General features: G+C 38.6%; 1 protein-coding gene across 11 annotated transcripts in view; it reads right to left on the reverse strand.

Annotated features, from left to right (window-relative positions):
• The window catches only part of fnbp1b (formin binding protein 1b), a 60046-nt gene that overhangs the window by 17424 nt on the left and 29814 nt on the right, over positions 1–12808 (reverse strand). For 5 of the 11 annotated variants that reach the window (XM_086152253.1, XM_086152255.1, XM_086152257.1 and 2 more), the window contains exons 5-10: positions 12286–12348; positions 10690–10794; positions 5996–6124; positions 5570–5716; positions 2882–3073; positions 48–236 (exon numbers count right to left, since the gene is read on the reverse strand). In XM_086152253.1, the coding sequence (XP_086008379.1) occupies positions 48–236; positions 2882–3073; positions 5570–5716; positions 5996–6124; positions 10690–10794; positions 12286–12348 (825 nt within the window). The remainder of the gene's footprint in view (positions 1–47; positions 237–2881; positions 3074–5569; positions 5717–5995; positions 6125–10689; positions 10795–12285; positions 12349–12808) is intronic. The other 6 variants (XM_086152264.1, XM_086152263.1, XM_086152261.1 and 3 more) reach the window with 3 other exon arrangements.

Here is a 12808-nt window from a genome sequence, read left to right on the forward strand (position 1 = left end):
CACACACATGGACACATGCACAAAGCTTGTTGGACACACACACTTACCCCTCGCCTCAGGCTCCGGAGGCAGTGCATTTTGGGTTTGGAGGTCATGAAGTCGTTGAGGCGATGGGAGAGAGGTTCCTTGTGCTGCTTGGGAGACTGGGGGTCGTTGGGAACAGCAGAGGGTGAGGGCGGGGATGAGGCTGGGGGAGCAGGTGGGGGCTGGCGGGGGGATGTTAACAAGGACATAAGCTACCAGTAAGAGAGGGAGCCGTGACGGAAAGGAGGAAAAACATGGAAGAAGGGGGTGAGAATCCAACGGAAAAAAAGAGGAAGAGGAGGGAACACAAAACGAAATAAATAAGCCTCCTCGACAAATGTTAAAAAAATAAACAGACAACAGAAGAACCCAAACAGAATATACAAGACATCCAAAGGAACATCAAAATCAGTCTATCAGTTATTATATTGTGGGTACACATAAAACATTTAAAAAGTTAAAAAGTTAAAAAAAAAGAATAATAAAAACCAGAAGTGAATATGAAGTGTATAATGTGTTAAAGCAATCAGCTGCTGTAACAAAGCAAAGAGCAAAGAGTTTCAGTCAAAGCGCATGCAGAATTCCACCTCAGGTTACCTCTCCTTTCTCTGATCCTCTTGAAATACCAGCAAGAACAAGAAATACACTATGTCCCAAAGGATGCGAGCAACTATTTTAAAGTCATCATCAGACAAATCTAGGAGCTTATTACGTCCTACAACAACTGATTGCATAATTCATCCACCAACAGATTAGCAGTTAGACAGTGAAGCAACGATGAGCTGTAAGTGTCATGCACAGACACGTCAAACAGAAACGCATCTTTCAAAGCCAGAGAATTTCTTAGAGTTTCTTAGAAGAGTAAGATTCAGAAATGATTGTGAGCTGGTTCTTTCAAATCCAAAACAGGTCCTTTTACAACAATCTATGAGTTTATTGTTCTGTTGGTGTGTTTTAGTCATTAGTGCCACTGTATGGTTGTCTGCATTTTGAAGTACATCAGAGAGAAAGTGTAATCATACACAGATTCTAAACATTTACTGCAGAAACTGGAAACTGACAGCCTAAAATACTAGTTTATAGTGTTGTTTATATAGGCTTGTTTTAGCTTAGCCATATAGAGTTCAACTGTACCTGATGAGGTAAATATTCTATAACATATATTGTAATACAATAGAATATCAAATATTTCTTCATTCAACGACATTCTTAACAGATCATATGCAATTTTTTTTGGAAGGGTCCTGGAGCTCAATTTCTTCACCTAAGGTGACTTGGGCCATATCCTGCAGCCTACAGATAGAATGTACATTGCCAACATATGTTCAAAAAGGAGTGTGCAGAGCTTTTTTTCAGTATTTTGGTCCAAACAAACCTCTAGAGTTAATGACTAAAGAAAAACGAGGGACGCCATGTCAGAATGTCATATGAGTGCTCAACCTGATGGTTTTTTTTGTTCTCAGTGATGTTAAAGATTGGATTTATTGATGGCAAAGAAATCAGTTTTGACCATACATTCTTCAATACATCAATATACTAATTAGTTTGAGTCTCCATTAAAAATATATGGGAACAGGCTAAAAAGCTAAATACCAGTTTAATATCAGAGTATGAATATAGTATGTGAAAGGAAATGAGGAAGATAAAGCCTCAAACCAGTTCAGGAAGTCCACTGGAGTGACATACTGTAGCTGCATCTTAAGCATCTACTGAAATGCATTTTTTCAACCTGCACCAGGAATTTGGGAAGGGCTGTGGATTGTGAGGGCAGGTAATGCTAATTACAAATTAGCATTCAAAGCAAATGAACTCCATGCAGTGTATGTGTTTGGACTGTGCACATGACATGCCGCAGCAAATGAACCCATTTTTCCCAAAAGTACCAGAGCAAAAACTTTGTATATGAATTGCAAATAATTAGAGGAAAACAAACTATTTCCACATTGTAGAGACAGATTTTTTTTTAATCTGGCTATTCTTCATCTGCCATATATCTTTAGTTGACAGATAAATTGGGCATCTAAGCTAATTGTTAGGTTTACTTAGTTTGTATTGAGTAGAAAAGATATTCAATTATTTATATTTAAATTAGGCTGCTTTTTCCAATGTTTGTTTTTCAATTTTCTAGGATTGCTAGTTCGCCCACTCTTGCTTAGGTGTACACAGATTTCGCACCTTTAAAAAAAATCATTATTAGTGAAACTTTATACACTCTTCAAGTCTCTTGCAGCCCCAGTTGCACAATCACTCTCCTATCCACGCACACACTTGCTCACTCATGCTCCACTTTCATTCATACCAATTTGTACCACCAGCCAAAAAGACCCCATGACAGTCAAAGATGTGTTTTTCCAAGCAGTAGAAGTGAAGACGGCTACTTAAGGTTGATCGCTGGTAAATGTAATAACAGTGGCTGTTATTTCAGATCCGACAGCGAGTTAATATCGGCCAGTTGAGTCCGTCGAGAGAGAAGGTAGAAATGCATTAGTGTATGTTACAGGTGGGGTGCTCCATTTCGGTCAGTGATTGCCAGGGAGAAGGAAACAGGTGGCAAATAATAACAACAAAAATTGCAAATACTAACAGTGAACTAGCAACACATTTTTCAGCTTAAAACAAAAGGCATGAACCAAAGCATGAAACTAATTGGGAATCAATAGCCTACTAATATCCTAAAATAAATATTAACATTACCAAGTTATACAGTTCTGTGACCAATCTACTCTCAGTAAAAACAGTAAATAAAGCTTCTAGAGTTGTATTGTAGAAATAAATTCACCAAACCAAGGACAACCAAGGCTGTCCTGTATATTCAAGTGAAAAGCTACGCTGAATTATGTGCTCATTCTTGTGTTACCTTGTTTTTGTTCTTAATGAAAGGCCACAGTTTGCTCTTGCTTTTGCCACTGGGCTTCTCCTTTCCTTCTTTGATGTTGGATAGGCTTGTGTCAGACACCGTCCTCTTCATGGCCAGGCTGTAGTCCTCAAACTCCACATCTCCTGGAGGCTCAAACCCGGACTTGTATGACTCAACAACCTGTTTTGAGTCCTAGTGGAGAAGAGTGATCACAGCAGTTAGTAAGGGCATTATTCTTGAAGGATTTTTGTCAGGTAGTAAGTGTTCAATTCATCAGCTGATATATTTATATCTATTTTTTATGGTCAATTGTTTTCGCCCACATAATGCTGGAAAAAAACATCAGATGTTGATAGCTATTGAAAAAATCCAGCGTCATCTTCCACCAAAAGATATTCATATAAATTAACTTAGTACAGTAGTTGCTGCAAAACTGAACTATGGTGAATTATGGTTGACGCTTTCACACCTTTGGGTTTCATATTGCATTATACTGGATTGCGTTCAGCCATTCACACACACTCACACCAATGGCACCAGAGCTGCCATGCACCAGGCTGTTGAGAACAACTAGTGATTTAGGGTCTTGCCCAAGGAGGGACACATTGTCATGCAGACCAGATGGGCCAGGGGTCAAACCACAGTATATTTAAGTGAAACTGAATTTTATTTGTTTGTTGTCCCATATAGTGTAGAACAGTTAATCAAGATAATCACAGACTGTCTTGTGGGCATTTACATTAAGCTGGCTGTTGGTGGAGTTCAGCAAAAAGAAAAATCTGACAACCAACGGCAAACAGGTTTGAATATCATTTGCAGTAAATTGGCAGAGAGTTGTGGAAAGAGACATTGGTTTTGTGATGCACTATAACAAAAAAGCATCTCTTGAGCGAAAATGACAGATTCACACCTCCACTACCAGTGTGGTTTAGCTGTCATAGTAGAGGGCAGTTTACTGCATGTTTCTTATCAGTATCAGGATGATCAGCAAGTAAAATAATAAGATGTAACATGGCAGTGCGCTGAAAGTTGTCTTTCTTTTGGAGTGGTGTGTCCACTATGAGAGCAGAGGTATTCTCTGAGTCCTTATTCTGTTTGTGAGCCACTGAGTAGAAAGGAAGAAAGTCCTAATTCTGTCAGACAGGAGTTATGACCGAAACAGTGAGGTCAAGACATAACCAGGCTTCTCAGACACAGGAAGAGACAAATTAATCTTGCGTGGTGTGCACTGCCCTGCTTGAGTTGATAAGGGAAGGGGGTCTGGTTCCATTATGGATAGAGGGTCAAAGGATCTACTGCTGTTGACTATGTCATGAGGAAGGACTAATGCAAGGCAGAGAGGGGAAGAGAGACAGAGAAAGGGAAAGAACATGTGACATGATATTGCCTGCTGTTGTTTACTGCTGTAGCCAGGCTGGAGACATCTCCCTGGAACAAGGCCATGCACACACCCACACAAACACACTCACATACATACACACAATGAAATCCCTTGGGGTATTCATGTTTTTTTTATTGTCACACAGCAGAGAGCCAACATGTGACACAGCCATAAATCAAACAGTTAATTTTCTCTTAATCATATCCAAATAAGAAATAGTAACAAGGGAAAACTTATTCAAAATATACCACCACAAACTGTGGGAAACACCTTTCATCTATTTTCAGACCTATTATTGAATTCAACAGATTGCAGCAATACTGCCTCTCCAGCTACACCTCACAGAAAACACTCAAGAGTTCTGCTTTAGAGTGGAAAATGTGAAGTGTAAAAACAGGAAAGGATCACATCCTGATTCACACGTGTCTGTGTATTTGTCATTTTTAAATATGTTTTAGTTATGTTGGGGTGGGACATACAATGTATGCTTGCTGCTCAACCAAAGCACTTGTGCTTTTCTGATAGCTGCTGGATTTCAGATGCAGTCATTCTAAATGGTGTGATGCATTTGTCATGATGCAGTTTTTTTGCAGGGGCAGTATGGCGCTAGAGACGCCCCTCCTGCTAGTTACCTTACCATGCTGAATACTGGTCTAGTTACTGGTTACTGGTTACAAGCATAACTCCATCAAATGTCGCCAAATACTGTATACATAATAATACGACAATGTACGTGTTGAGGCTCAATAACTGAGTTCTGATTTTCTCACCACCCTAACAAGATTAGGGCAAAAAACTCAGAAAGTCCCTGTTGTCTTAATTAAAGTTTGGATTTTCATGCTGTATGTTTGTTTGCTGAACTTTAGACCAGGATTTTCTTACCTGCGGTGATGTCAAAAATGTTAAGGTCTTGCTCTTACAATGACAATGTATTTAAGGTCAGAGAAATTTCATACTTTGTTCAAAAGATTTGATCTTGTGGAGTCAGCTGCAAATATATCACGCTTTATAATGAAGCTTACATGGTACTTTAAAGGATTAAGAGGATGTAGTTTATGGTTATATCTCACTGTTTGCAATAAAAACAGGGAAGTCAACCCATTAACTGAAACAATTTATTCAGCTGTTTCCTCAGTAACAGTAGTATCCTCCCACACAACTGTGGAGCACACAACTCATTGATTTTTATATTTTATCTTTTAGAGTCCCACCAACAATATTAGCCCAGGACAAATTTGCGGCTTGAGTGTCACTGATGAAACTGGCTGACACAGTAATACTTCCAAACTCAAACAATGCATACTCACAGTCTTTGGGTCGATGGATTCGGCTGCTTTTGTCATGCCGTCTAAACACTTCCCTATGATGGGCAGCACTTGGCGATCTGTGTCCGCAAAAGTCTTCATGCATACCCCTAGCCTCTCGATCCTTTTCTCCTCCATGTCTTGTAGTTGCTATGTAAGACGCAGATGCATTCTTAGTGTATTATGTTTGGAACTGAATGGTACCACAACTATTTACTGTACTTTTGGTGACTTAAGATACATTTCAATTTATTTTAGAACAAAACTGAGTCTATTTCTGATATCCTCCCTCCTTTTTTAACCATCTCGCAAAAGTTTTGTTAAGCAATTTCAATGACAATTTCCAAGTCTTTGTTAAAACATCAAGGACTGCATATAACTATTGACCATCACATCAACGTGTCACTGTGTGGTGCTGTTGAATTTTACCTGGAATATATTAGGGATAACTGTGTAGTAATGTTCATTCTGCTCCTGATTGAACTTTTGCAGGTAGGAGGAGTAATCGTTCTTACTGTCGGCTGCCATCTGGTGCCTCATTTGTGCCTGCTGTCGAGCCTGAAGACAGAGAAACACAATCATGCACAACACAAACACGCTGCTCGCTAAAATCTTACGTCCTCTGATTAATATGGACATAGGTGTTTACCAAATACACTATCGGATTACAGAGAATCTAGTGATAAATATTTAGACATAAACACACCCATGCATAAATATGTGAATGTATAAACATGGAAGTTGTGTATGTTCAGTATGTTGGTATTTACAACTACGTTCCCTGTTTATCAATAAATTGCCTTTTTAGTCAAAGAAATTAAGAGAGTAAATTACAATGTGTGGTACGATTTCATAGTTAAGCATATCCGATACAGTATATAGTGATATATTGCCAAGTCTTAATCAAGGGATTTAAATTGCAAAAAGTGTAAAATTGAGGGATTCGACACCCCTCACCCCTCACGCAACAAATAAATAAAAACTGGCAAATCTATAGTGTTGCTAATGCTGATAGTGTCTGTAGGAAGAGGGCACAGAAAAACACAGCAGGAACAGCCTATTAGAGATCCACGTTAAGCAGATGGAGATGAGATTATCTCAACTAGACAGCATGTGGCGTGTGTGTGTGTATGTGTCTGCGTGTGTGTGTGTGTATGTGTGTGTGTGTGTGTGTGTGTGTGTGTGTGTGTGTGTGTGTGTGTGTGTGTGTGTGGGTGCGTGCAGGCAGGCGTGTGTCTTCGTGCGTTCATCCGGCTAAGTACTCGTATCTGTTTCCTCTTTCTATCAGATCTGAGAGGAGAAACCTTCTGATTCTGTGAATGCAGTTAGCATTCAAGTGAATTCAACCTGCACACTTAAAACGCCTCTAATTTTCCATAAAGTCCGCTTTTAACCAACACAAACAAATCTAAAAGCCTGAGTGTTTTTAAATCTCAGTCAGTTTCTCACACTCAGGCACATATGGGTAAGTAATAGATGATGTAACAGAAGAAAAGGAAGACAACAGGGCAGACAAAGCTGCATTATTTCCAGATGACAGGGATGACAGTTAATACCTTGGTGGAAAATGATAGAAAAGAGGAATGTGAAAATCATGAGAAAAGCTTTAAAGTTGCATGTAAGAATCCAGCAGTTTCAGTCCATGTGAGGCTTGTGAGCATGCATCCGCAGCGCTAGTGTAGGTGCATGCGAAAGGAAGTGCACAAGATCACCATGGTAACCTGGTGGAAGCTTTTGTGTTTGTATCCACATTGCATCTTGTTGCCATTTTCTGCACCCCCCCTTAGTCATACACTTTGTGTATCAACAACTCTGTTTCTATGCCTTGAGGCTGGGCAAAATAAAGTTTGACTTTATTTGATATGAAGGGGCTTTTCATCAGTAAAACTGGATCTTAAAAGTAAACTGAAAAGAATTTAAAGTATTTGACCTAATATGAAAAAGGAATGAAAAACGCCTGACATTATACAAGTGTGAGCAAGTACTAGGAAGCAGATACAAGACAATGACAAAAATATTTTTGGAATAATGGGTTCCCATTTGAAAAATATCCTTTTTTATACTTGTATCTTTATAAATATAAATCTTAAAATCTATATAAAATTTATTTTGATTAACAAACGACAGGAATGAAATGAAATTATCTTATGGACAACTCACTGACTGGTGATTTGTATTTGACTCTCCGCAACAAAAAAGGAATTAAGATATATAAGGATATTAAAATTGTTACTTCTGAATACAGCAGTGTTACTTTTTTCACATATTGCCAGCCATAATTCATATTTCTAGGATTGGAGTCAAAGAAAAAAATATATAATTTGTCTCACTCAGTTTTCCTGAACAGTAAAAATTCAAGTAAAAGAACTCTGCAGGGAGGATTTATACCAGTCGACAGGGCAAGACGTGTTCACAGTGGCATTGTAAAATGTGTATGACTCTTCATGTATGTATGTCTGACTCCACAGGTGACACGTGTGTGCGTGTGTGTGTCTGTGTCTGTCTGTGTGTCAAGACACATAATCATACAGTTTTTGTTCCCACAGATACTGTACATAAGGCTCAGAGTCCAGTGGACCTACCTTGTGGGAACTTCGCTTCAAGGCATAGCATTAAGTAAATATATAAACACACATACACGTACACATACACAAAAAGGATTGTTAGCTGTGTTCAGCTAAACAAGACGTTGCCACAGAAACACTTCCTGGATCTCTTGGCTAATCAAAATCCAAAAGAGGAAACTGGTATCTCAGTAAACAACAAACATTGTCATCTACTGTATTTGAAGAGGAAGAAAATAAGTGGATATTTGGGCAATATGTGTACTATTTGTTTCTTTTTTTAAGCTGGATGTTTGAGGATCACCACTTCTGGGAAAGACCAGGGAATCCTTCAGGAATTTTGGCTTTGTGGATATCTAGGCTGTCCGTACAAATTCCCGCTGAGGGCGACCAGTCCAGGGTATACCCCGCCTCTTGCCTGGTGACAGCTGGGATAGGCTCCAGCATTTTCCGTGATCCTGAGTGCAGGATAAGCGGCAGAAGATGGCTGGATGGATGGGTGCGTATGCATCAGTGTTAAACAAAATCATAGAGACCTAAAACTCAGCCATAAGCAGCTCTAGAGACCGTGTTGTAAGCAACCACAAATCAACTGTGAAAATAAATCTATGTTAGATATTGGCATGTGTTTTTATTGTAATTTAAAAGAAAAGAGATAGCCTTTTCAAGAAGCAGCACTGAGCTATCATTTTAAGAGAGCGAACATTGGAAAAAAATATTGATGTCTTACGTTATTATCTCGAAATATCAAGTTGTATAGACATTATACATTTAGACATTCTATAGATGTTGAATTTTGTGTGGTTAAAACATAACTTTAACAACATAATATCAATCTCAGCATTCATGTGCATTCTTTAGTATTTTGATGTATTTATATATTGTTATCTTGACATCATAATTTACCCAATATTGACATCGAAATAACAAGCTAGCTTGGAAACTATTCTTGGAAACTTTCTGACCGGGAACTGAATATACTGATACTATATCACTCAAATGAATGACAAACATCTCCTAACTTAGAACCTGAACTTAATCAACCCAAAATCATTGTTTTGGGTTGATTAAAACTTGGAGACTCCAAACAGATACTCGGTTAAGACACTCACATAGTTGCATAAATTTTTGATAATACTTTACAGGAATCATTGTAACACTAACTGTCTAGAGAGAAAAAATTCTCTTGTCACTGACTTGGGCGATTCAGGCTTTTCTACTATTATTTTTTCCAAATATTGGAAACATGAGAAGTTGAAACAAAGTACTGGGGCCTGTCACAACACTCACACAGAAAATAATAACAATTGAAATATTGAACGTCTTTGCAAGGATTAATGCCTGATCAAAAAACTAAAATGCAAATATTCTACGCTTTTCATGGATTTAAACTCATGGATATAAATTGTGTCTTTATGTTTGTATGCAATTATATCAGGTTTCATGCATGAATACTTACAGCCTCCAGTTTTATACATTGCTGCCTACTCCATCCTGATGAGAAGATGAAGCCTTAACATGTATTTTATATTTGAATTACGATAATAAACTTCAGAGTAAGAAGTCTTTCTTCATACGATGTCTTAGTTTCTAGAAAAGCCGTATATTCCTGGTAAATTGGAAAGTCAGCATTTTTTCAGAATTTCACTTATCAAACCATTTCAAAGAATAGCAGTAAGGACCCAGCCAAATAAAATAAAGGGTTCGGCTCAATTCCTGCATAAATAATTGTGTCCTTATTCTGCAATAAATGAATTATCTGTAATCAGAGACAGCACAGCTAGCTTCTTGAGCTGCTGTCCCTGGCCTTTCCAGCTGAGTTCAGTATTAGCCTAAGCCCATTGTGGCTACTTGGCAGTATGCTGGGCGTGCAGAAAGGCTCTTTTATTTCAGTCTATATTTACATAATACTTGGGTCTGAACTGTGTCAACTCTGACTTGGAGCTCTGCTGCAACAGCTGATGAGGCAGCCAGAGCACGCGCTGCTGACCCATGATGCCTTGCGGCCGTGGGAGCTGTGTGGGTTACATCTGAGAATTCTTGTGCTTTATTGTGACAACAGGATATTACATCACTAACAAGCTGATAATGACAATCTGATCATCACCACATGCTGACTGGTGTTAAAACTACATATTTCCTGCTATTATTTACAAAGAAAGAATATAAATGAAAGCAAAGCCAGCAGATGTATTCATTACAAGCACTGACACACACAAGCCTTGCCATGGACACACAATCCTCTGCAGCCCATTTTGCAAAACAGCAGCGGGTTTGGCTGCTGCACTCCAATAACAAGGCGTCTGTGTTGCCAGATTTATTTACTAGCTGCTGTTGAGAAGACTTTCAAACACTTTCCAAAAAGTCCAACATTCAGCCATTCAGTCAATCTTTGCTGACAAGTTTAGGCTGGGGGCATGGATGGAGGGTGAGAAACAATGACGGATGCCTGATATCAGGTGAGAAATGCCAGGTGAGCAGCAGGGAGCCATGTGTTAAGCGCACAAGACAAGCTTTAGTGATTTGTGGTAGCAGAGAAGGAGGTAAGACATCACATACCTTCTCCACATCAGCCTTAGTCACATTTATGTCCGCATCCATTTTATCAAAGTACTGCTGTGCTCTGTCTGCCTCTTTACATTCCCTCTCAAACTTTCTTTTACACTGAAAAGCAAAGAGAAACACAGTTCAGGGACAAAGGAGTCTGTAATTTCCTGAAACACAATACAAAATATACTGTAGATGCCGTGACCTTTCATTGGCCTGGTAACGGACGTCATCACATGTATGAATCACATTTACATTTCAGGCTAGGTACAGTAAGCGACAGAGGTCACTTCATGTCACTAGAGGTCTTTCAAAGCCTGCAGCCTACAGATTAAACAAATGGTCATAGTGGTCATTTGTACACAGAAAAACAACCATTCACTCAACCCTTTTTCAACCCCTCAAACCGAACAAACCGTGTTTGTTGGCCCAGCAAGCACTCTGAACTATCTGCCTTGCTCACAAAGACATCATTGAACACACACAAGTTGGGGAGGACAAGGCAGTTATGTATTTCTGTCACAGTCTTTCTCTCCCCCCCTCCATCAAATGGGCCAGGCAAAGATAAGAAAGGCATTCTGTGAAATGGATTTTTGCTGCCTCACTAAAAAAAAAAACTCTTGAATGTGCGCTACTTTTGTCCACACTATATTCTATATCTATAGCAAAATACACAGTAAATGAAGATTAAATGTAGTGCATTACAAATGATAGTACAATTGTATTTTTCTACATCATAATTATTCTTATATCATTGCATTCTTTATATCTTTGCATCAAAAAAATAACTACAAGTTAGAAAAAGAAAATACTGCATCTTCTTAGTACTCAACCTTATGCAAGAGCCAGATTGATGCTGTCACATTTTAAAATTTCCTAAGCATTCAGGCAAAAGCCAAAGTAACCTAAATTTGACCCAAAATATGATTGAGACAACTATCTTCATTATGGATGAAAATACACTATTTCTTTGTTGAAGTGTTTGGTGTTTATTAACTCCTCCTTTTCTTCAGAAATTGCAGTCATTATGTCCTTGCCATACAGAGTACAAATGGCAAACCCAATTTAAAAAAAAATCAATCCAACATATCCCCTGTAAAATGTTGTCCTGTACTGTATCTTCATCTTACACATGTTACGATGGATACAATGACATGGATGTCTAGGGTTGCCAGTGAAGACAGAGGGGGAGGTCTCTAATTGTTCCGTACATGGCTTCTGTTTCTTTTATTAACCTCCTGCATGTGATTATTGAGCTTAATTATACATTGAGTCTTCCTTAAGGGTGTGTTCCACAGTGGTTTTATATATCATGTGGTGGTTGTCATACTGATGATTTGATAGAGTATGTCTCTTAATAAATGAGTTCAATATTAGTCTCAACAATCCAGGTAAAAAGCAGATTTTACTCTGTTGCTCTGCAATGGCTGAACACAATTATGGTATTTGTGACAAGCATTACCATGACCCTGCTTAAAACCCCGTCCCCCCAAATTTGAAAATTTGGGGTGTGGACACCATTTTCAAATATCGCGACATACTAAGGCCTTTTTCACAGTATATCCTGTCATGGTTGTACCACTGTGCACCATTAATAGGGTCACTCACTGATTCCAGCTGCTTCCATGAACTCTCGATGTGCTGCTGTGCCTTACGCCCATCATGGAAATGCTGTTGGAAAAGATGGATACATATAAATGTAATTAAAAAGCAACTTGATCACAAGCAAAAATAGTTGAACACAGTTTGTGTAATAATGAGCTTTTGTTTCAGTATACTAAATGAAACTTGGCTTTTGAATAACCTGATGGGGTTGGTTAAAAGATTTTTCCAGGGATTTTGGCATAGTCAACCATGGCATATTGTACAAACTAGGTGGCAGCTGCCAGTCTGAGCGCACCAGCACTTAGGCTGTGTATTTTTGTAAAAGCCTTCACTTGGCCTTTGTCACTCCAGGGGACCAAATCACTTGGCCCAAAGACAAATACCTCTTTCTGAAGCCTGCTGTGTTTCCAACCTAGATCCAAAACTGATTCAAAACAGTTTTTTTTTCCAATAATGTTGCTTGTAAAGACTGCAAATACATCTGCTAAAATCTATGTTTAAATTAGTCTACTTAATGTGAATTAAA

Source organism: Fistularia commersonii, chromosome 9, assembly GCF_037954325.1.
Source record: "Fistularia commersonii isolate RoL2024-O1a breed Wild chromosome 9, RoL_Fcom_v1.0, whole genome shotgun sequence".
Taxonomy (NCBI): Eukaryota; Metazoa; Chordata; class Actinopteri; order Syngnathiformes; family Fistulariidae; genus Fistularia; species Fistularia commersonii.